At 54.8% G+C, this 24,465-nt stretch overlaps 1 protein-coding gene across 8 annotated transcripts in view; it reads right to left on the bottom strand.

The window, feature by feature from the left end:
* Nucleotides 1-22,713, bottom strand: part of Bcl9l (BCL9 like) — a 30,629-nt gene extending 7,916 nt beyond the window's left edge. Inside the window, exons 1-5 of one of the 8 annotated variants that reach the window (XM_050156185.1) lie at nt 21,172-22,713; nt 15,287-15,343; nt 5,703-5,804; nt 4,099-4,484; nt 3,369-3,488 (exon numbers count right to left, since the gene is read on the bottom strand). In XM_050156185.1, the coding sequence (XP_050012142.1) occupies nt 3,369-3,488; nt 4,099-4,484; nt 5,703-5,728 (532 nt within the window). In that variant the 5' untranslated portion in view covers nt 5,729-5,804; nt 15,287-15,343; nt 21,172-22,713. Of the gene's footprint in view, nt 1-3,368; nt 3,489-4,098; nt 4,485-5,702; nt 5,805-6,678; nt 7,978-14,482; nt 15,252-15,286; nt 15,344-15,790; nt 15,915-18,058; nt 18,253-21,171 lie in introns of those variants that run through there. The other 7 variants (XM_050156188.1, XM_050156186.1, XM_050156192.1 and 4 more) reach the window with 7 other exon arrangements.
* Nucleotides 22,714-24,465: the final 1,752 nt, after the last annotated feature.

Here is a 24,465-nt window from a genome sequence, read left to right as displayed (position 1 = left end):
GACAGGTGAGATGAACGAAGTTTGTAAGGCAGGTGAGAAGCATTTGTTTCTGTGCCCTCTCTGAGCACACCACTACTCAGAAACCCACACAAGTCAGCTCTCGGAAAAATGTATGAAGGTGTTTTAGGGTTACAGGGATGAGTGTGTGTGTGTGTGTGTGTGTGTGTGTGTGTGTGTGAGAGAGTGTGGGGGCAGAAGCAGGAATGTACACACATATAGTTTAAGGGCACAGAACACATACAGAGGCCAACACTGGCCTGGAACTCATACACACCACTCTAGCTTGCCAGTGAGTCCAGAAAGCCTGCCTGCCTGGACGTCCTATGTTGTCATCACTGGGATTACACTCGATGCAAAAGCTTTCTGTTTGGGGCTGGAGAGATGGCTCAGAGGTTAAGAGAATTGCCTGCTCTTCCAAAGGTCCTGAGTTCAATTCCCAGCAACCATATGGTGGCTCACAACCATCTGTAGGGGGGGTCTGCTGCCCTCTTCTGGACTGCGCTCATACACAGACAGAATATTGTATACATAATAAATAAACAAACAAATAAATAAATAAATAAATAAATAAATAAATATAAAAAAGGCTTTCTGTTTTTCTTTTCTCAGTTTTTTGAGACAAAGTTTCTCTGTGTAGCCCTGGCTGTCCTGGAACTTGCTCTGTAGACCAGGCTGGCCTCCAACTCAGAGATCCACCTGCCTCTGCCTTCCCAGTACTCAGATTAAAGGCCTGCACCACCACTACCTAGTTTTCTTTTTTGTTTTGGTTGGTTTTTGTTTGTTGGTTTTTGAGACAGGGTTTCACCTCGGCAGTCCTGGAACCGGCTTGGTAACCCAGTTGACCTTGAACTCACAGAGATCCACCTGCTTCTGCCACCAGGGCTGGAATTAAGGTGTAGGCCACCACGCCCAGTTTGCATCCAGCTTCTGGGAATCTCAACACAGATTCTAGCAGGGCAAGTGTTTACTCAGGAAGACTTCTTCCCAGCCTTCTTTCTGGACCTTTTACAGACTCGTCATTAGTCCTATTTAAGCCACTGGCCACAGGTCACCAACTGAACCTTCAGGCCCACTCCCTCACACACAGGTCGGAGTGTGGGACTGAAAGTCCCCAACCTCTAATCCTGCTTTGATCTTTCAGTCATCAGCTCCATCTTGAAGCTACCTCAGGCTGGCAGCCACACCAGTCAATATAACATATGCAAAAGAACACTTATGAGCGTGGAGCTTCCCAGGATTTTAGAGCAGTATGCCAGGAACAAGGCGAGACCAAACACGCATTTCACAATATCCCAGGCTGACATACTGGGAACATTCCCAGAATAGCCAAGCCACCCTTAGCACCAAGACAAAATTTCTCTGACTCTCCATTCCCATATAGATATGATCCACTACTGGTCACCAGTGGGTTTAGGTTAGGGGGAGATCCACTCTCAAGCCAAAGCCCCCAGACTGCAGTGCCAAGTGACCGCACTTCCAGATAAGACCAGAGCTCGACCAAGGCAGCAGCCACCTGAGTTCAGAGTCCTTGTATGAGCTCCTCACTGGTCCGCCCCATAGCAGTGTTGCCATGAGCCCCACACCAATAGTAAGCTGACCTCGAGCACTGCCTTGAAAGAAGAATATATAAACTAGGACATACGATAGGCTCTGGAAGCTATGGAGGGGGAGGCAGAATTTACCACAAGAAGGAACCTTCTCGTACCATCACAGCAGTACAGACTAATGCTGTTCAAAGTATGTTGCATGCTTGAACTCTTTCTCCTTGCATCAAATCTATACAGACAAGATCGTTTTTTATAGATGAGAAAGAGGAATCCTTAACCGAGTTTATACAGATCGCAAGTGCATTCCCGGGGGAAGCAGCCTGGTCTCTGAGCCCGGGCTGTGCTCCTCTGCATTGTTCTGCCTCTCCTCGAAGAATTCAACTGCGCAGTTGAACGCTGTTGGATGGCGCGGTGTCAAAAGACTATAATCCCAGCACTTGGGAGGTATAGGCCAGCCTTATCTACATAGCAAACTTGAGGTTAGCCCGCACTACACGAGACCTGGTCTCAGCTGAATGGCAGTCTATTTAAAAGAGGCTGGTCATGGGATCTTCTTCTTTTTATCTCTCTGTATCTTTCAGAGTTTCTATACTGACACAGTCTAATGTTACAGAAACAAACTCAGGGTAACAGGAAGGTTCCTGTCTCAGAAAACAGCGAAAGACTCTACCATTCAAGTGTTCAGAGACTGAGGAGCGAGCACTAGTGAGCCCCACGGGAGCCTCTGCAGTCCCAGTCAGCTGTGGAGTCCACTCAGTCCCCATTTGCTGACTGCGTCCTCTGTGACAGTCATGACAACCCCTTCCTCAAAGGACTAAACACAGCAGTCAGCACGCTCTTCCTCCTTTCCTGATTCCTGCCTTCGAAAACCCACACTCTAACCAGGCATGGCGACGCCAGATGCCTTTAATCCCAGTCCTGGGGAAACAGAGGTGGATGATGGTTGTGAGTTCTAGGCCAGCCAGGGCTACACACTGAGATCTTGTCTCCAACAAACAGCATAACAGCCCACAGTTTAAGCTTCTCTGGATAGTGTCTTATGCATTAAGCTATCTCTTCTCTCAAAACAGATATAAGTTTGAGGGAAAACACCAAGGACACAGATGTCTTCCATCTCCAGTACATAAGGATGGATTAAAGAGCTAGAGCCAGGTGGTGGCGGTGCACGCCTTTGATCCCAGCACTCTGGAGGCAGAGAAAGGTGATTCTCTGTGAGTTTCAGACCAGCCTGGTCTACAGAGTATGTTCTAAGACAGCCAGGACTACACAAAGAAGCCATGTCTCTTAAAAACAAAACAAAAAAAAAAGGGGAGAGAGAGGAATGGATATCAATTCACACCTACTTGTCCTGGCAATGCACCCTGAGCACTTTCTGAGAGTCATTCAGGGGCTGGAGAAAGGAACCAGTGTGGTCTCACAACCAGGCTTTGCAAAGCCAAGCTGAACCCAGCCAGGACCTTCCCTGCCCATCCTCCATTGACCAGTAGGTGGCAGCATAGGCCATGAAATCTGTTAGAGAAGTAGTGAGTTGTCCAGGAAAGAGACCACCTGAGAAACCCTATGGAGTGGACCAGACTGAGGAGTGAAGGGGAGAGGACTAGACAAGAGGGGAAGGGAAAGGAATGGCCGGAGAGACCTGGAACGCAGGGACTGGGCTACCGCAATGGAGGTAGCAAAACAGTCTAAAGTAGAACTGAAGAGGAGCCCGGGTGCCTGGTCCTTACCACTTCTCTCACAATCCCCTAAAGCCCTAGGTCAGGAGGTTCCCTTAGGGCAGCATCCTTGGAGGGCCCCACGAGGCACAGAACTAAGGGTACTCACTGTGGGCGGCCCCGATGGGCTTGTCGTCCTCCTCGCTGTCTGGCCCGGAGCACCATTCGTCCCCGCTGTATGGCTGCTTCCGCTCAAGCACACACCTCCGTTTACTCCGGGGTGCCACCTCTGCCCGGGCAGAAGACAGGCAAGAAGAGTGAGTGCCAAGATGTCCTGTCCTTCCACAGGCAGAGGCCCTCCCAGACCATTCTCCAGAGTGCCCCACCCTAAAGGGCACTGCCCAGACCATGGTGGGCACTTTGCCAGTCCTTGGCCCCACCACACCACCATTTGTTTCTGATTTCTTTCTCCAACCCTGGCTGCCTGTCTCCCCTCCCCCCCATACCAAGTAGTGCATAGTCCCAACCACAACTGGTTCTAATTAGGGCTGGGGGGGGGGGGGCAGGGAGGAGCCACTGTGACTCTTTCAGGCCCCAGTGTCTGCTCCCAAAAGGCTTGGGGGGGGTTGCTATTCACTCAGGACACCTCCCTCTCCCAATGTAGGGGCCATGGTGGGAAGGCTGAGGATGCCGACACCAGAAGTCCAATCACTCTGTGGTCCAGCCCTTCCACCCTACTCTGGAATGAACTGGTTGACTGATGGGATAGAGATAAGAGGAAGAAAGGGGCAAGAACAATCCAGGTTTGATGGTTGCGCAGGATGGGATTAATCAACAGATGGTCTGGAACAGTTGGGGTCTTGGTGATGCTAAAGTCTATAGGCGAGAGGATGTCGTACCTTTGGCCTCTGAGTCGAGGGATGGAGTCCCAGCCTCCCGCTGCTCTCCAGAGTCTACAGACACGCTCCTCTCTCGCTTCACCTTGCCCTTGAGTGAGCTGAAAGGAGGTACCCCTGCCTGGGGGTTCTTCAGACTTGAGTTGCTAGGTGAGATCTGGTTGGCCTTGGCCCCATGGCTCCCCGCCCCCACGCCCTTGGAGCCCAGGTTGCAGGTGGGTCCTTGGTTCACATTCTGGTGCTGGGATTGGGCCCCTCCATTCCCTGTCTTGCCATGATTGGTCAATTTATTTTCTGGGTGCATTGGCTTGGCTGGGGCAGGGGGACAGTGGCCGCGAGGGGACAGCGGCGGACTCCCTGGAGCTTCTCGCCTCCTGGGGTGGGGTAACCTGGGAGAAGGGAGGACAGGACAGGTTAATCCTACAAGGAGGTAGGCACGACTGGACTTTAGCTCCCTAGCCTCAGCTAATGTGTAGGGGGTGGCTAGGTGCTATCTGGAGACCACCTGCTATTCCCTGCCTCGGTGTGATCCTCAGATAAGAGCAGAGCTCTGTCCCCTTAGGGGAGCGGAGATGGAGGATGTTCCTTATCTCCTAGGCCCAATCAAAGGGAAACTGGGGCTCTGAGTTGGTAGGATCTGCCTACCTTCAGCCTCCACACCACCAGCTTCCCTAGCAGCCTGGTCTCTCCAGCGTCTGATGCATTCTTAGCACCTTCTAGGGTTTAAGACTCCTTCCAAGGCCCCAAACCTCAACTATGCTGTGTCCTAACAACTCTCAGAGAAGGGCCACAGGACCTGTGAGTCACTGCTCAAGCCCCGTCCTAGTCCCTAGGGGAGTAGGGAACAGCACAATTGAGAGTGGTACCCACTGGTCCAGAAGACTCCCCAGAGCCTGCGGGGGAAGGCCTGAAGAGGGTGGGCCAGTAGACCCTGTCGGCAGGCAGGGACAGAAGGGGGGAGGGGAGGGGGGGGATGTCAAGCCGAGGAGTGCTGCTTGAAGCCAAGGATTCCTGCAGCCTAGGCTGCGGGCCCTTTAAGCTCCAGCCCGCTCCCCCCACCGCCTCCCCCTCCCCGGAGACCTATTAATAGCCGCTGGAAAGATCACATCACGGGAGAGGATATTTATCCCCCCTCATTCCACACCAGCTCAGATTTATTTCAGCCCTGCTGCTGCCGCCTGGCCCTGTCTGCCCGCTTCTCCTGAGGAGGAGGGAGGCAGGCACCGCCCCCACTCCAGCTCCTACACCCAACTAGACTGAGGCTGGAGGGCATCCTCCTCACACCCCAATACTAGTGTGTGTGTGGGGGGGTCTGCTCTAACTGTTTTAGGAGGGAAGAAATAGAAAGGACCAGAGGCATCAGGCATAGCTAGCTGCCAGTCTCCTCTGCCCCCTGGGCCCAGGCGCTAAGGCTGCCAACCAGCTCCTGCCTGGGCCCAGACGTCCCCACTCTACCTCCCTTCAGCCCACTGGTGGCCAGGAAGCCAGGTGCTCAGGGGACTTCTCTCCAAACCGGCAAAGCTTCACAGTTTGGCCCCATCACCATGGGCCCTTCCCTTCCCCGCTCTCCAGACACACGTATCCCACCCTCCGTGACACCCACACACCTTGTCTTGTTAGCCAGGATCCTCATGGCTCCCACACACAGTGGGGCTACGGCCCCTGTGCGTGCCCAGGGCCCAGACAGGTACTCGGTACTGGAGCAGGGACTGCAGCAACAAGCCCCAAAGAGAAAACTTGTGACTTAAGGAGGGGGTGTATGAAGGGGAGGGAAGGGAGAACCCAACAGCCCCGGGACTACGGAACTGGATAGGGTAGAGTAGGAGTGGAAAGAGACTTCTCTATCCTAAAGACCAGTCCAGTCCTCATCCCTCCCGCACCTTGTCCTCAAGGAGCTTGCAGTATCTAGCAAGCCCCTCACCCTGGACACCTCCCCCTCCCGAGGGCTGCAGAGTCAGAATTCACTAATAGGCTAGGTCGCAAAAGTGACGCTTGGGGTGGCTGTGCGAGGTCTGCTCTGGCCCACTGGGGGACTCCCGCTCCCAGACACGCCCCTTACCCAGGATTCGGGAATCCCTCACGCCCCGCCCCAACACTGCGCCCTGTCCCCGGGCGCTGCAGCCTTCTAGGGGCCGGGGTGGGGGCACTACCCTGCCCCGCCCCCAGCTCCAGGCCTAGCCCGTGCCCATCCCGGCAGGCCCGGGCGGGCAGCAAGAGGCCTGGCGGGGCCCCGGGGCTGCAGCTGGGCTCTTCTGGAGACCAGTAACGCTGGCTCAGATTCCTCCCAGACCGCAAGAATGCAGGAGCCTCCCCTCCCCCTCCCCTGCACCCCCACCCCTCCCCCTTCGGCAGAGCCAGAGTGTAGAGACAGAGCGAGCAAGGAGCGAGAGAGCCAGCGAGGCAGCGAGCGAGGGTGAGGGAGGCGGGCAGGGCTGCAGCGTGGATCTCACAGGCCCACTGGAGGGCGTGCGGACAGACACACAGACAAGTCCCCTAAGGACTGACTGGGAACTAGCCGGCCGGGCAGACTGGGCACGCAAAGCTGGGGCACAAGCACCCTAACTCTGACTCACGCACACTTACAGCTCACACGTGGACAGGGAGACAAAGACACGCACGGAGCCCAGGAAACTAGAGATGCTCACGGCCAGCTGGCGGAGGTGTGCCCGAGGGACTGGGCAGTGCGAACCAGCGGGAGCCGCCGGGCAGCCTGGGGCATACAGACAGCCGGCAGCCCAGAGGAGTGAGAGCCGGCAGACTCATTGAGCAGATGTGAAGACTGAGACCCAGACACGGGGGAGCCATAGAAAGTTGAGCCCGACAGTCACAAAGAATGCACAGTGGGCCGTAGATACACCAACAAGCTGACTTACACAAACACAGACGCCTCACCCAACCGCCCCCAGCTCTGTCCCCTTTCCCCGCCCCCAGCAGCGATCCCGGTAAAAGGTGGGGGAGGGAAGGGGAGGAGTCTTTGACCCTAGAGCTTCTTCCCCTGACAGGTCCAGCTAGAAACACCCGTGCACACTCCGGCTCCCTGCTCAGCTGTGAGAAGCTAGGCTGGGACCTCCGAGTAAGGGGGCCCGACAAGGTACACTGTGGACGTCTAACCTTAACTTAACCCCTGTGGAACATTGGCCTTCCCACTCCACTTCTGTACCTGGAAAAGAAGGTTCCAAAGTCCAGGGCCTAGCTTGCAGCTGTCACCCCCCCCCTCACACACACACACAGGCACAGGCATACCACAACACAACCAGGGAAGATCAGAAGCAGGAATCACTGGGGACTCCTGGGGAAAACCAGGCAGGTGAATGATGGACACGCAGCTTCCGCTCTCACCTCCTTGCCTGGTTGATTCTTAGAGCTATCTACCCAGTTTCACAAAGAGGAACTGAGGTCTGGGAAAAGAAAGCTGTTTCCTCTTGGGTCCCATGACAGCATGGGCAACCCAGAACCCCCATTCCAGGTACTACAGTGTCCCGGTGGAGCCATGACTGTTCATCTCAGCCTAAATCAAATCGGTGGGCTTTTCCCATTTGAGCCCCAGAGCCTATCAAGGGGATGGGAATGGTCAGGGGAAAGGACATCTCCTACTTTCTGTTAAGGGTCTCAAAAACTGGAGACTTGGCCTTGGCATGGTGACTCACACCTATAATCCCAGCAGTTGGGAGGCTGAGGCAGGACAATCACAAGTTCAAGCCCAACCTATGTTAGAATGAGTTCCTGCTGGCCTCATCTACCTAGCAGGATTTTATCTCAAAACCTTCCCTAAAAAGCTACCAGTTGGAGAAAAGAAACAAAACAAACAAACAAAAAACTACTAATCCAGGGAGGGGCTGCTAGGAACTTAGTTGTCTCCCTGAGGCCCCAGTTAATCTTAAACGTGCCCCCCCCCAGGACTCCACCTCCTGCTCCCACCCAACTGCAAGGCAAGCTGAGTCAAGCACAGACAAGTCAGGACTTTCCCATCTCCCTGTCTGCCCTACAGGAGTCAGCCCTGGCTCCCAAAGACCCCACTTCCTCTAGACTCAGTCCCACACTGGCAGGTAGGTGGGCTGATAATGGCAATTCTTCAGCAATGAATGCACAAGGAGCCGTCCCAGCACCAGGCCAGAAGGCCCTGGAGATAAGGCCTGTCAGGGAAGACTGCAGCTTTGGGAACACAATCCTCTCAGAGTGTGGAAAGGTGACGTGAGCTCACAAACAGGGAGCAGGTGCAAGTCACCTAAGTGAAAGGCCAGGAGCAAGCCCATGAGAATGTGCCTGGAGCAAAGGTGCCAAGACAAAGAAACTGGGGCCAGCATGGGTCTGTGGTCCCTGTTCTTGGGAGGCTGAGACAGGATCCAGGCCAGATACTTAGTGGGTTCTGAAGTGGGGTCGCTTGCCTCTACTGTGAGCCACAGATTAGGGGTTAGTGAGAACAACCCCAGCAGGAGGCGGAGCTCCAGGTATCTTGTGCCACCCCTGTTTAACACAACTCTCCCCCAGCTGGCCAGGCATTCATATACACAGTGGTAATCTGCCTGCTTCTATGCTGGGAGCCTGCTTGACCAAGCCAGCCAGCCCACTAGCCTCTCTGCCTTGCTCACAACCATCTCAGAGAAGCCAGGCACTGTGGCTCAGGAAGCTGAGGCAGGAGGATTTCTATGGATTCAAGTTCAGCACAAGCTACACAATGAGTTCTACAATAAGACTCTACAGTAAATCATACTGTAAGTCTCTCCACAAAATAAATATTTCTTCCTGGGTATGGTGGTTTATGTCTTCAATTAGGTAGATATGGGCTGACTTTCTGTGATTTCAAGAGGAGCCCAGTCTACATACCAAATTCCAGGCCATCCAGGGCTTTGTAGTGAGATGCTATCTCTTTCACCCACCCCCACCCCCACCATCACCACCACACAAAATACATTTTACTTCAGGGCTAGTGATGTCATCAGTAGAGCAAATATTTCATCAGAGGACCTCTGTACAATCTTAGCAAGACCAAGGAAACCAAAAACAAACACAACAAAGAAGAAGTGAGAAATGTTTTGGACGGCCCATGTCCCCACATGCAGATACATGGGACAGGGTTCTTGGCCTCTGGCTGAAGGAGATTCAGCTCCCCAGATAACGTCCCAATTCCCCTTTCTCCTGGGTGTCAGGACTCCCCTGATCCTCAGAAACCCTCCTCCAGTACTCAAGTTACTCCCTCTCCCTGAGGTGGTGACTCAGCCGGGTGGGGAGGTCAGGGATTTAGAGAGTAGCTCAAGGAAATCTGCTGAAGGACCCAGGGTGTTATTCTGTTAGGGACCCTCTAGATGGAGACTTCCAGGCTTCACGGGGTTGGGGTCCCCTGGCCTGGGTTCCTAGCAACAACTCCCCTCCCAGGAGTCCATGCAAAAAAAAAAAAAAAAAAAAAAAAAAAACAGTTTTGCTGGGGAGGTTTTACCAGCAGAGTTTCTAGCCAACATGCCCCACCTATAGCCCCAGGTAAGGTCAAACAATCCTAACCCCGCAGGACCAGGAGAAGTCTGCTGATCCCAAAAATGTGCAATTCAGAATCTTTGCACAGAGCACCTGTGGGATCTCTTTCCGGTCTGCTCTTCGTGGACCACTGTGGATCAGCTGCCACCCCTAGACAAATGTCAGCCAATCAGGGGTCCTGAGCCTTAGAAACCCCTCACCCCCACCTTTACTTCTATAAAAACCTGACTCTAACTGAGCCCAGGGCTATCAGTTTATTCCAATACATTGGACATGCGGAGAGACTGAGTTTGCAAACTTGCACAGAATAAAGTCTCTTTGCTTTTACATGGGGACTCGATCTCCTGGTTGGTCTTGGGGGACTCCGCAGACCTGGGCATAACAGGGGTAACTGACATTGCCAGAAGAGCCCACCATTACCTGTGCATCCAGACCTCAGGAAGCAATCATGCCCTGGCAGTAGGGTGCCCCCAAAAGACTGCTGCCCCATCCCTAGCTACTCCCTCCCCCTAGGGAGAGGGGTGAGGAGGGGTGGGGGGGCACTAGGAAACAAGACAGGGCAGGAAGCCCAGGCAGGCAGCGGGCACTCTGGGCCAGGCACAAACAGCCAACACAGGAAACCACAGCCCACCCCCGCCCACCCCACCCGCCCAAGGCTCTGGGAGAGAGGAGTGCCAGAAGTCTAGTACCCTGACAGAGACCAAGGCCAGGGGTTAGCCCAGGGCAAAGGAGGTGCTCAAAGTCCTCCAGATCGCTTTGACCCAGACCCTATCTGGGGAGGGGGAGAGGAAGCCAGGCTGGCAGAGATGGCGCTGCCTCTTTAAATCCACCGAAATCCTGAGCTAGGCCCAACCCAGCTCTGGTTTCACAGGAAGGAAAGGAGTGCAGGAGCCAGCAGAGCAGACGGTAGTGGCTGGAATTAGCCCCACCGCCCAAATATATCTGGGCTTCACTGCCACCCCCTGGCACTTCCTGCCCCCTGGCACCTGCACCAGCCTTGGGGTAGGAGAGGGTCTAGGTGCTACTTCTCCCTGATGGAAGACCCCAGTTTCAGGAGGGGGCCTGTTGCTGTGTGGCTAGGAAATGACTTCTCAAGCCAGCATTCCTACAACAGGGGAAAAAGTGAGCCAGGCCGTTTCCTGGGGGCCTTCACCTGGTCCTGTCTCCCAAGGGGTTAATCTGGCCCCTATTTAGGGGGGCATGGGTGGCCGAGGAACCTCCTCCAAACTGCCTGGCTACTGGGAACAATGGGGCCATTGTGGGAGGAGTGGAGTGCGGGCAGGCTGCTGGCACAGACGGCACACCACGGACGGGACCTCGCCCAAAGCCTGGCTGCCTCGCTCTGCTCTCTGCCCCAGGTACTGCCAGAGGCAGACACATCCTCCATCCCTTGCCTTGCCTGCCTGCCCAAGCTCTCGGCACCAGCAGTACCTGGATGGCCATCTAGCCCTGTCTACATTGACATGCCGGCAGCCATGACCCTCCAGGAAGCAGGGGCTTCTGGGCCAGGGCTGGTGGGGGTGGGGTGATGAGACCGGATGTATGCCTGTGATCCTCCTGCAGGGCAGACAGGAAGGCCAAACTGGGTTTCTAGTGTCAGTCCTGGCAGGCAGGGTCCCCTGTCCCAAGGCCTCCTTTCCCACACCATCCCATAAACCTTCCTCTGAGAAGGTGTGATGCCCACTGTAGCCTTGACCGGGGTTGGGACCCTGGCAGGTATGGGAAGACGACTGAATGAGAATCTACTCTGCAGCTGAGCAGACGAAGTGCCAATCACATCATGCCAAGTCCACCTCTTCATCCCTTTGAGACTCTGTTTACTCACAGGGAAAAATCACAAAGTGAGGTATCACAGAAACCACCTAAAAATATTTATGGCATATTAGCCCTCGACGAAGTCCCTTGGGCAGTCTTTGCTAACGGAGTACCCAAGAATGTGGCATGTCATGAAGGTGCGTCTGTAATGAGAAGCACCATCTAGGTATGTACCCTGAGTACTCAGGCAGGAGAGGCACGTGGGCATCATTGTAGTGCTACCCAGCGACATGGCTTTTCTTTGCCATGTGAAGAAGTTTGTTCACTCTACTAACATGGCCCCTGAGCACCCTTGAGTTCCCCAACTTTCTCCTACTCAGAGCAGGAATGCTGAGAGCAGCTATCTGTAGCTCTCTCAGCCCCAGATCTTACCCAGGAGGTAAGTGAAGGGGGACTTCCCTTCTAGTGTGACCTGTACCCCCTCCAGTCTGACCCCTTAATAGCAATACGTGCAGTGTTGAACCAGGAAGTGTGAGTTTAGTCTCTGGCCATGGATCTCCTTAAAGAGTAGAGAGGGTCTTAGAGAGACCGCACAGTGGAGAAGCTGAACAAGGAAGAAACCCTGTTGTCTTCTCAACTAGAAAGGGCTATACCTCTCAGGGGGGCCCCACAAGCCCAAAAGGGTTAACAAGGTCCTAAAAATAATCCTGTTCCCAGCAGGACCCGCTGATCAGAACCCTCCAGCCATCTGTTCCCATTTTCTCCTGTTCACATTGGAACATCTGAAACCAGCCCCAGAGCCCCAGCCCGATCCCAAAATAGCCCCAGCCTGCCCAAGGAGCAGACCCAGAGGCTGGGCACAGGACACATAGCCAGCTCAACAGCTAAGCACTAAGCACAGCAGCACAGGCAGATAAGCCCACACCTCCCAAGCCCAGGGGAAGTCCTCTCAGTCCCAGGGGTGGGCAGGGCAGCATGGGAGCTCTACTCCAGCCCTCCTAGTCCAAGGCCACAGAGGGCACCTGCTAGCCAAGCCCTGCTATTCCAAATCTCCAGAAGATCCTAGCCACCTGTCTGCTTAGGTCCTTTCTTCTGTGGGTTATCTAGCCCTGCAAGCTCCTCAGGCAGAGGTCTCCAAGCTCCAGCCCCAACCATCCTAGCCGCTCCCCCCCCCCAGGATCTTGGAGCATCCTGGTCACCCACTGGTACTCACATTCTCCCCTGCTGAGACGTTAGGGACGGATTCTAGGAGTATCACCCTAGATATCAGGGACACTGATATTCCCCTACTCTCCTTTTGGGCTTGAGGCTAGCCCTCCCTGCCTCCCTGTGAGGTGCTGAGCACACTCACCCCTCCATATTCGGAGAAGGAGGCAGGCCTAACCCTGTCATCCACCTCACAGTGCCACACTGCCACATTTCTCCCTAAGGAAGGTCCCTGACTCGCAGACCACGAAAGAAAGAGGCCATTGAAGCCATTTAAGGACAGTGTCTCCTTCAGTCCGGTGAAAGAACAGAGCAGCAGGGGCTGGGTGGTAGGAGGGCTCCAAAACTAAAGCAAACAAACAGCTTCAGGGCGGGAGGGAGAGAGGAAGAAGGGCTGGGCCCAGAACTGCAAGGGCAAGGCCATGGGGGTATGGGAGGGGATTCAGAACCCAAGTCTTTTTCCAGGTCTAAGGGCAACTACAAAACTTGCAATCACAGCATCAGCCAGCACCAACAGTAGGGAAACTGAGGCAACATGAGGCAACAAGAAGAGTCTTGCCAGCTCTGTTGGCCCATGACTTTAATCCCAAGAAAGACACAAAGGCAAGCAGAGCTCTGAGAATTCAAGGACAACCTGGTCTGCAAGGCGAGGTCCTGCCTCAAAAATACAAAATACAAAATACAAAAACAAGCAGGGTGGTGGTGGTGGTGAGCTCCTTTAACCCCAGCACTCACTCAGGAGGCAGAGGCAGGTGGGTGGATCTCTATAAATTCAAGGCCAGCCTGGTTCCAGGACAGCCAGAGCTGTTACAGAGAAACAAACAAAAAAGCAAAGAAACAATTTACTAAGCAGCTAAGAACAGCCTCAAACCCATGATCTTCCTGCTTCTCCCATCAGAGTGCTGGACTTGCCGGTACCTCCACACCTGGTTTACACCCAATTGATATTAGGCTTGAACTCAGATCTTCATGAATGATAAACTAGCATTCTATTAGCTGAACTACATCCCTAGTTTAGCCTTTTCTTATTATTTGCGATAAAGTGTTACTGTGTTACTTAGGCTGGCCTTGAACTCCTGAGGACTGGGGAATCCTTCCTCAGCCACGGAATAGTTGCATCTACTACAGACAGGCTCTTCCCACCTCCATAGCCAGTCTCGGAAAATACTTTATTCTTCCGTTCCTGGGGTGCTGGAGTTTGCTGGTCTGTTTGTGTGTTTGAGACTGGAAATCACGCTCTAATCCAGAATGACCTCACATTTGAAGAGATCCTCCTGCCTCTACCTCTCAGTTCCTGGAATTGCCATGCCTAGCTTAGAAAGCCCTTTTATTATTCCCTCTTTGCAAGAAAGAAAAGTTAAAGTAGTTTGCCCAAGATGCATAGCCCACCATTACAAGGCCAGGATTGAAGCTCAACACTCCAGCAATTGGGTTCTTAGCCATGGCCCTGTGTAGACGCTGCATAGAGTAACCATAACCCTGTGTAGTTGCTTCAAGGAGTCGGCCCCTCACCTAAGGCACTTTTGGGCCTGGCACTCTTCCCATGCACCCTCCCACCCTCCCTCTAGGTCTGATGGGTACCAGGTCCTGCACTAAAGGCCACAGTTCATCCCTGGGGAAGAGATCAAAGAGAGCCCTGAACCCTGTGGCCTCTGCACAGGTGCCCTGCTGAGCCAGGCCTAGGCTTTCAGAGAGCAAAGTTCTCAGGCCTCCTCAGCCCCACCCACCCCCATCCGTTACCTCCTCACCTAGCCACGTCCCTAACAAAGTCAGCAAGGTCTCAAGGCAGGTTTCCAGAGCTCCAGCACAAGCTCCTGCTGAGCTGCCCAAGGCTATGAGAAGTCCTACTCACTCACTTACCCCCCCACCCCCACCAGCCTGCAGCCTCAGGTGGGAGTCAAAGGTCAAGTGGGACTTTCCAGAAAAGACTGAAGTCCAAGCCCCCCTCCCAACCCACCTGTCCCATCGCTTCCCACTTTTTCACGGTCCAAGTTGGAAGAAGGGCCACTTCCTCCCTAAAGATCGCGGCCTCCAGCAGGGAAAGTTGTGGTGGGATTAGGTGAAGGAACTAGAAGTTCTCCCTCCAGAGGACAGTCCAGGAAAAAGGCTCCTCCTCCCTGCCCCTCCTTCCCTTTCCAGACTTCTTTCCCTAGTCAGACAGGAGCTCAGGGGAGTGTTTGTTGTGAATTCAGAGAGTTGTTGCTAAGTAAGGAGGAGGGAGGGAGGGGAGTGAGGAGGGAAGCGCGCGCGCGCGCGTGTGTGTGTGTGTGTGTGTGTGTGTGTGTGTGTGTGTGTGTGTGTTGTTAGTGTGCCTGCCTATGGAGCCAGGGCAGCAGCAGAAACCATACTACAGTGGTGGCTAGTGGCCAATGGCCACCCTGGATTTGACTCAACCAGTAGAAACCAAAACCAAGGAGTGGGGACAAGGAATTGGGACAACCAGCAAATCCACCTTGCCCTCCAGTCGGTCGACAGACTTCAAATCTCCCACCAGAGAAAAAGACTTAGAAAAGGCCTAGAACTTTCACTGGCACCCAGCTTTAACCCTTCCCTGACCAACACACCCTTCATCCCAACAGTATTCTAAGTCAAAGGCTATTTTCCCACCCAGACACAAAGGAGAATGCAAGAAGTTAGGGCAGAAAGCCAGGAGGAGGGAGCTCAAAAGAAGGCAAGCAGGAGGCTAAGCAAGAATGATGCAGCCACTGCAGATGCAGATTGGAAGGCCAAAGAAAACACACAAGCACATGGACCCGCTCACCTCTGGGTAATGTGTGTCAGGTTCAGGCTCAGGGGTGTGCTCTGGGATGGGGGCTCCCTGTGGAGAGATGGTCACAGCTAAAAGTCCCTGACCAGTAACCTATGCCCCTGATCCTCCCAGAACCCCAACACCCTCCCCAACACCCCGCCATAAACATGTTCAATTTACAGACAACCTACAGCTCCAGGAAGTCTCTCAGAGTTGCTCAAGCCGCCCCCTCCCTTCTTTTCTGTGGATTGGCCAGGAGCCAGGGCTGACCCAGCTGCCCCACCACGCCACTCCCCCTCCCTGTCCTGGAAGCAGGAAGGAGAAGGCACTGGAAGACCTCAGAGTTAGTTCCCTGAGAGCTAGGCCCCACAGAGAGAGGGAGGGGTGGAGGACTCCCACGACCTGGCCTGAGGACCTGGGGGGAGGGGTGGATGAGGCCCAAGGAGCCCAGCTTCCAGAAACCAATCACCCCCAGGTTAACTTGTGGCAGGGAGAAGGGCTTAGGTTCCTGTGTACCTATGTGGTCTCCTTGGCCTCGACCCTGGTCCCCTGAGTCCCAGGGACCTGGTCTAGGTACCGGGACTTGGGGTTAGGAAGGTTTCGCAGTTTAGTAGCAGGCACTGGGTGAAGCTCCCAGAGCAGGAGGGAGGGAGGCTGGTGGCTGGGCTCAGTTTGTACTGGGGGTCAAAGGGGAGTTCTTTTCCGAAGAATTCTGGGAGAGACGCCAACTAGAGCAAGCTGCTAACCACCCCTCCTCCCTCTCTCTTGCTGCACTGGGGTGGGGGGGTGGGGGTGTCCCTGCCAACCAGACTTAACCCTCTGCAGCCTGTATTACTTCTTGGCTCAAATGGAACTGTTAGGAGGGGACCTCTGGCTGCACCCAGCTTCCAGGGACAGGGGTTAGGCCACACAATGTGCCCATCGGGAGGAGGCTGTCTCCATAGGTTCCGTCTGCACCACCCTGCCATTCCACCATCCAGCTGACTTTTCTAGACTCAGCTCCTAAGGTGTCTGCAGTGACGTGCCCGCATGCATGTCTCAGACAGATTGAGAAACAAACTGAAAATTCCCTGCCAAGGCCCTCCCTCTGCTAGGTCACTGAGCACTGTACCAACATGGGCCTCTCTCTTTTCCTCCCTTCCTCCCACTGCACTGGGGACCAGAGGCTACCTGAGGGGACAGGGAAAGACTACCCTGGACCCACCTACCGATGCTCTCTCCATAGGCCTTCACTCATACAAATATCCCCGACCCATCTTCCTCCACCGCATGGACTTCCAGAAAAGCATTTGCTTACACCTGAGATTCTAAGAAAGCAAACTGAGTCCTAGCGAGGAATCAGCTACCCAGCTACTATCTATCCCAACCAACATATATACACTATCATCAGTCTGGCTCTAGCCAGAAGAAACAAACAAACAAACAAACAAAAAAACCATTCCAGAGCTCCCCTCCTGCAGAACCTTACCCATAGTCGAAGGGAATGAAGCTAGATAGCAATAAGAACTTCCCTGGACCAAGGCTGCAATGGTCCACCCCAAATGCCTGGATTCCAGGCCCCTCTACTTTTTGCTTGGGATTAAATTTTGAGTTTGTTTTGTTAAGCAACTGTTAAGTGGAAAAGTGATGTTTTCTGAGCCGGAAATGCACCGTCCAACTCCCAGGTGAGCTGTGACTGATTGCACCTGGTCTCCCACGAAGGAGGTGACCCTAGAGGTGGAAAGAGCAAGTTTCCTTAGACCCTAGGCCCCTTGCTAAGCCATCCACCATACCCTCAGGACACAGGATTACCTGGTGCTGCTGAATACACAAGGCCTGAGGAGGAGAGGGACCGGCCCCTGGCAACAGTTTATCCTAGCATCTCCCTGCTCCACCACTCTCTCCAAGGCCTCAGAGCTGCCAGAAGCTTGGGCCTCACTCCAGGAAACCCTCCCCTATCAAAGGGCAGAGGACTCCGCGTCCCAGGGAGCTGTAGGAGACCTGTGACTACACCCCCCAGACAATGTTCCCATCAGAGGAGATGCAGACTGTAAGCACACAGAGACACACCTCCAGCACACTCCTCAGGAAGAACCCTCTCTCACACACACACACACTCACAAGTGAGAGACAGACATACTTTCAAGGCACCTCCTAAAAATAGCCCAAACTTTCCTTAAGACCCAGGCAGGAGCGGCACAGTCAGAGACAACCCAAGAGAGCTCAGGGAACAACCAGACATCAGCCAGTCACACAGAACTACAGACACACCCACTCCAGGACACATGTACACCGCATACAAAGTAAAGTAGTGCAGTGTGTGTTCAAGTGTGCAAGCACACAAACTCAAATGGAGAATGACCAGCAAGGTACAGAAGAAAGTCAAACCAGAAGACAGCTGGGGGGGAGGGGGGGCAGAGGGGCAGCGGGCAGGGAAGCACTCAGGGTTTCAAAACAATCCCGGTTTCGAAATGCTGGAAAGGCTGGATTCAGGGCCATTCCTGAAGCTGGGGAGGGAGGGGAGGGAGGGGGAGGGAACACAGGCCAACTTGGAGCTACTAGCCCAAGGAGGAGGAAAGGGCCTGACAGAGGTGGTTCAGTCAGTGGGCATCGGGACCCATAAAGTGCTACCATGTTAGGTGCAGCAACTGGCCGAGAACCAAGAGGGGAGGGCCCTGCCTGCTGGACAGAGGGCAAATGAAAGGCCTCCCACTGGCTTTTGCCACTGACAGGAAAAGTGAAGACCCAAAGGACCTCCACTCCCTTCAGGACTGAAAATAAGAAGCCACCACACCCCTTACCTACCCACAGGACAAGGTGATCACCCCTTCTCTCCGGAATAGTATCTTGGCTCTGCTTTTCTAGCTAATAAGGGTCAAGAAACAGTGGGGGATGACTGTCCCCTCACTCGGGGACATCTCCTCCCCGGGAGTCTTCATGAGAACAGCCTCAGTTTCCTATGAGTACCCCCACACCCAGGAAGTCACCTCTCCCTGTTAGCCAGAATGCCCTCACTGTCCCTCCCCCAACCTTCAGGGAAAGTAGACAGAGGGAGGGAGGGAGAGAGGGAGGGAGGGACGGAGGGAGGGACAGAGGGAGGGAGGGAGGGAGGGGAGGTCAGGCCAGGCTGGGGGTGGGGTTTTGGAGGCATGGCCCTGGCACCCGGCAGAGGAAATTCCAGGCTCTAACTCCAAGCTGCCTTCAGGGCCACCCATCCAAGTGACTTGCCCCAAGCAGCTCTGAGGCTTCAGGGCTGTGGCCTTCTTTACCTGTCCCCTCAGGTTCTGGCCCTGGCCACCCAGCCCTCCAGCCCCAGCTCTGGAGCTCAGAGGTCCACACTTGGGAAGATTTAGTAAGCCTGGAAGAAATGCCCAGCCCGGGAAGGAGCCCCTACCAAGCACGCTGGACAAATCTACGCCTCTTTCTTCAGGCCCCTGGGGGCAGTGGGCACAGTGTGGCTATGGGTGGGCAGCTGTTGGGCTGGCAAGCAGGGGCACAGATGCCAAGCTACAGCAGCCAGGCGTTCAACAGGTTGAGCCAGTCCCTGGAACAGCCAGCCCCACCCCAGGGAGAGCGGGCCTGGCAGAGGCTCCCAGCCTGGGGCACCCAGCCTGTACCGCTTTGCTCCCACGGCTGCCCACTTTCCCACGGTGCCATCCCCCTCTGTCCCCTCCCCCCACCAGGTCAGCACCCGGGCAGTGCCCAGGGCTTTGGTACAAGGAAGCAAGGGATGCCATTTCCCTGTCATCCTTGGGTGCCCAGGCTCCTCAGGTACCTCACTATCGCCAAAGGAGACGCTCAAGAAAAGTAAACATGGCACCAGGGCTACATCAGTCCCCTACCCCCACCTCTTACCAGGCTTCCTTTGATCCCAGGAAGACTGGACACAGACACTCTGGCTCCCTAGAGCTGCCCCAGGGCAATGGGACAGAGCCTCAGCCTGAGGCAGCGCCAGAGGCAGGGTGAGGGTGCCCTCAGCAACGAACTCATCTGAAGGTTCCCTGGCTGAGAGGCTGCAGGATGACGGCTCCCTCCACTTTCACCAGAGCTTCTGCAGCCTGCCACATGGTGCTCTTACCCCCCCCCACACACACACACACCACACACACCCTGAACTCCAGGACTCCCTGGAGAACCATCCCAGGCACTTCCCCCAAAGGCAGCCAGCCCCCCACCAAAGGCAAACGGCCCCCTTTGTACCACATTTCCTCTAATCTAAAGCAGGTGCCAAGCACTCTGGCCCTTGCTGAGTCGACAGTGCCACCCTGCCACCCACTAGGTCTCTGCCCAGGTGGCTACTGCCCTTCATGGTTACTGAAGTGGAACCCACCCCCTCCCCTCAGTTTAAGGCTCAGTATAATCCAGGTACCAGGAACTTGCTAACTAATCGTGGGTGCTATGTGTACTTTGAACCAGCACTGACGCTCTAACTCCAGATCTCTGGGAACCACCAGCCTCTTCATGAGCCCCCCAACCTCATTCCAAGCAAGAGCAACAGAGCAAAGAAACCCCGGTAGCCAGGTAGGTGGGTCACCTGAGGGAAATAGTGTTTTCCTTCCTGGTAGCAGAGTCCTGCCTCCCTGCTTCTCACCTCCTGCCATTCTCAGCCTGTCCTGAGGCTTCCTCTGTGGGGCCTGAGAGCTGACTGAGCTCGCTCCTCCCCTGGAGCCATGAAATCACCGTCTTGACCAGAGAAGACAGTTAAGCCCATGCTGGGGAGCAGGGAGCAGCAGCATAGGAACTCCTGCCCCTGCGAGGTGACTGACCCCTTGAGAGGCTGAGGAGAAGGAAGTAGGAAGTCTAAGTATTGGCATTGGTGGTGGTGTACCAGATCCAATACAGGCAACATTCCCAGGGAAAACAGAACACCAAGCAGCTCAGTGGGAGGGTGAGGGGGAGTAAAAGATCAGGGTGGAGGAGACCCCTTTCTAGAGCTCAGAAGCACATCGCGCCTCCCCAAAAACAACACTCTTTCTCCTGAAGCAGAGGTCCCCCAGACAAATTATGAACACATACCCCAAGCAGCAGACAGAAGGAGGAGGGAGGAAGGGGGTGTCAGAAAAACCCGGAAGGAAGGAAGCTGGACAGACAGACAGAAGCTAATCCTTGCTTCATTGCTCCAGAGACAGTCTTAGACTCCCAGGCTTTGTGGGATGTTCTATTTCTCTGCCTCCAAGAGGGAAAAAGGAAGGCTGGATCCTGTCTCCAGAAACCAAATCCCAGCAGCCCTCAGACAGGACCATACTCCAGCCTTACAGGAGGCGTGAGTCTTACTTCTCTTCCTTAAATCTCCACCCACACCCACCCCCGCCCTAGGAGCTCCTACGGATCAAGGAAGGAGCCACCTTCCCTAAGCAGGTCAGAGAAACCTCCAAGGAACTGTGTGGCTGCCCCACCCCCAGCCAAGCCCACACCACTCGGAATCCCGGGCCGGGGAGGCTCCAACAGCTCAGAGGCAATGCCTGGGGGCAGAGAATGACCCCAGCTCTCACTCCTGTCCCAGTCTTCTTCCCGCAGGAGGCTCCCACGAGTCAGGGGAGTAAGTGCAGGGGTGCTGGGACCCACAGAGTTAGCGAGACTGGGAGGGGGACTACATCTCCCAGAAGCCCCCAGGGCAGAGTTCCCTGCTCCAGCTGGCCCAAGGCCGGCCTTGTTCTCTGAGCTAATGTAGTAGGGTCCCCTGGCTGCCCCTAAGCCCTTCTCCTGGTGCTCCGAGGCTGCCAGCCAGGTTGAGGAACTAAGAATATCCTCTAATGACCCAAGAGGAGTCCCCCACTTCCTAAACAGCCCGGGGTGTGTGCTAGAACGTAAGAGACAATCAGAGTGAGCTTCCCCTCCCCAATTTAAACTGGATCTCGCTTGGCGCGCTCCTGCTGGCCTGGCATGACTTTAGCCCTCTGCCCCAACCCGACCCTCACCTCGCACAGGTTGGGGGTCCTCACGCCAGGCCGGAGCTGAACGCCATAACCAGGTCAGGGTCGGTGGGTGCACTGGGATCCTCCAGCAGTACAGTGGAGACACGGACAAGGCGGGCAGGCGGTGATCTTTTGATCCTGGATGCCTTGATCTCAATACCAGCCCGGCCCGCGAGCAGGTATCCGGGAGGCGCTGGTCGCCTGGGTTCCTGCCTCCCAACCGCGGGGCATGGTCCTGGGCGCCCGCAGCGGCGGGAGAGCTAGCGCACCGCCCGGCCGGGGCTCCGGGCTGGGGTCTCGGCCCAAACCTCACGGCTCCGGCTGCTGCCGCTCCTGCTCCTCCTCCTCCCTTCCTTCCTTCCTTCCTTCGCCTCCTCCTTTCACTTTCCCCGAGGCCCGCGGGGACGGCGGGGCGGGGAGGGGGCTGTATAGGCGCTTATTGTTGGTCGAATGCCGAGGGTCCAGGTCGCAGCCCCGGGGCGGCGCGGCGCCAGGGGACCCAGGCGTGCGGGCGTCCGGCCGGCTGGCTCCCGGCGGCGGCGGTGCTGCAGCGGCCCCGGATCCGGGGCATGTCCGGCCACTGGCTCCGCCAAGCGCCGCCGCCTCCCCGGGCTCCCCTGCGCTGCCGGAGCCTCGCTCGCCCCTCCACTCGGCTCCTCTCCCCAGCCTGAATAAGCATCGGGGCTCTCTGGCTGCCTCCTTCTGCCTTCATACCAGAGCCGGGAGAGGCCCCTGTCAAAATAAGAGCTCCCCCATCTCGCTCGACTCCTCGCCCAACCCGGCTCCCCCAGCCTCCCAGTGGTCTGACTCGGTAAGGCGCCCGACCGGCTAGCAGGAGGCTGTTGGCCCTGGGCGGGGAAGGGGCCTTCAAGCCACCTCTCCTCCCCGGGTTCCTGAGGTCTAGGGAGGAGAAATACCCACAGCATCCGAGGCTGTGGCGAGGGCCGACAAAACCTACCCTCCTATCTGCACGGCTTGGAAAGAGTGGGAGTTGCCTGGACGGACACACACACATACTCACAGTTTCCCTCTTTATTGTACCCACCCACATCCATTATGCACTGAGAGCATTCCCCCCTCCCTCTGAGGACATACTGAATTTTTTTTTCAATTAAACCTTCAGCAGTGCAAATTGGATGCTAAGAAAATGTTTGAGGAAATGAAACCTTTGTCTTCTCAAACTCTCCCTCACCTCAAAGGGCTTCACATATACATTCGCAGCACCCACAAACATCAGCAGTGTCCTATGGGACAGGAGACACGTGCAAGGAAAAAAGCTCTAAGTGTCTAAACACATGTCATACGCTATCTCAATGGTTCCCGCAAACCTACAGAAAGGTGTTAGAGCCCCCATTACACAGATGAGGAAACTGAGGCTTGTACGACTTAAGCACTTACTCAGAGCTGCACAACTAGAAAGTAGTGAACCTAGGACTAGAATTCAAGTCCTCTTACCCCAGGACACTTTTCTCCTATCTCACTGCCCCCTCGCCTAGTGACAGGTACTGACTCCTTCAGCAAGAAAGGACACTGGCCAGCTGTCTCTTCTGTTCTCCCCCCCACACACTGTCACATCGATGCCACACACACCAGGACTGACTCCATGTTGTGTCTTGTTTCTTCTGTCTGTATATTTGGCTGGCCCAAGATTCCTGAAGCCCAGTCCCTGTGTTTCTTGCACACTCGGGCTTCAGTGAATAGTGACTGAATGGGTTGATGGTGCCAGGAGCCAGGCACAGGACACGATTCAGAAGGTCCAGAGGGAGGGCAGGGGCATAAGCCCTGAATGAAGCCCCTCAGCACCGCAGGAGGATCAGGAGTTCAAGGTCACCCTCAGCAGTAGGTGGAACCTCAGTTCAAACAGGGCAAGCAAATAGGAGATTCTACCTAAAATATAAATAAAACCCTGAAAGTGGAGAGAATATAACTATAAAATGTATTGTGATAACATAACGATTTACAGAGCACTTTGATATGCATTATCAAATGACCATGTTTTGGGTTGTTTTTTGTTTGGTTGCTGTTTTGAGACAAAATGTCTGTAGCCTTGGCTGTCCTGAAACTCACTATGCAGACAAGGCTGGCCTTGAACGCCGAGATCTGCCTGCCTCTGCCTCCCAAATGCTGGGATTAAAGGAATGGACCACTATGCCCGGGACCATTTTTTTTTTAATAAAAATATTTTGTCAGCCCAGAGCTGCTGATCTCTGTGATCCCTCAGTTTAGGAGAGTAGAGCAATGAAGTTGGGTTTCTCCTCTCTCTAGGGTCCCTAGGGTATATGATTGACCGCAGACAGGGGACCAGCTCACAAACGGGACCCTCACAGTTATTTATGGGTATCAGTCTCCCATCATGTAAATGACAAGCCTCTTGGCCTTCTTTGTTTGAGACAAGGTCTCACTCACTATACAGTCATGGCTAGCCTGCAACTCTTTATGTAGAACAGGTTGGACTCGAACTCATTGAGATTCACCTGTCTCTGCCTCCCAAGTGCTAGGATTAAAAGTATATACCACCAAGTCCAGCCCTTCTTATGATTGATTCCCTTTGGCACAATCCTGTTCATAGTAGGTCCAGAAATCGGTCAGGGGAATGGTGGCTGGGTTGTAGGAGTTTCTAGTGTAATACTTAGTAAAACCCAAGAGTGTTTGGTATGTCCCATGGAGCAGCCAAGTGGAGCGCTCTCCTGGGTGTGGCTGTGACTCATTCCCCCAACGTAGGTTCCAGATCTGAATACAGAGAGCCCAGCTTTGGGCAGCCACGAGTTCTGGGTGGAACCCTGGAGCCGAAGGGCCAGGAAGGGGGACCGGGTGGCCCTTTGCCGGAATCGAGCGGCTCCCTCTACTGGCCAGCTAGGGGAGACACCGTGCTTCCGTGTGTCGCTGCATCACGGGAAATGTCACAGGTGTGCCAGTGAGTGTCCCTGTCGCCGGTAAAAGTGCGGCATGGACGTAAGTGCACGAAGGTGTCTGTTTCTGAGGCCTTGTCGCTGTGCCAAAGCTCCCGAGGCGATTTCTGGAAACTCTACCCCACAACCGTATCTTGTAATAAAATTTACTTTTGGACGGTGGGGTGAGGGTGCCCAAGCCTGTTATCTGAGATTAACCACCTTCCAGTTTCTGGAGTGATCAGAATTCACAGATAATGCTGGCACCTCTTTCCAGCGTGCACTAGCCCGTGTAGGTAGGCGTGGTTCAGGGGAAATTCTGTGGACGCTATACTCTGAAGCAAGGACCCAAGAAAGGGTTAACCGCAAACCCCATAGTGACTTCAATCATTGGCTCGGGGCACTGCCC

The sequence above is a fragment of the Alexandromys fortis genome, unplaced genomic scaffold (genome assembly GCF_014885135.2).
Source record: "Alexandromys fortis isolate MF-2015 unplaced genomic scaffold, M_Fortis_MF-2015_v1.1 scaffold_89, whole genome shotgun sequence".
Classification (NCBI taxonomy): domain Eukaryota; kingdom Metazoa; phylum Chordata; class Mammalia; order Rodentia; family Cricetidae; genus Alexandromys; species Alexandromys fortis.
This window is presented reverse-complemented; position numbering and strand designations above follow the sequence as displayed.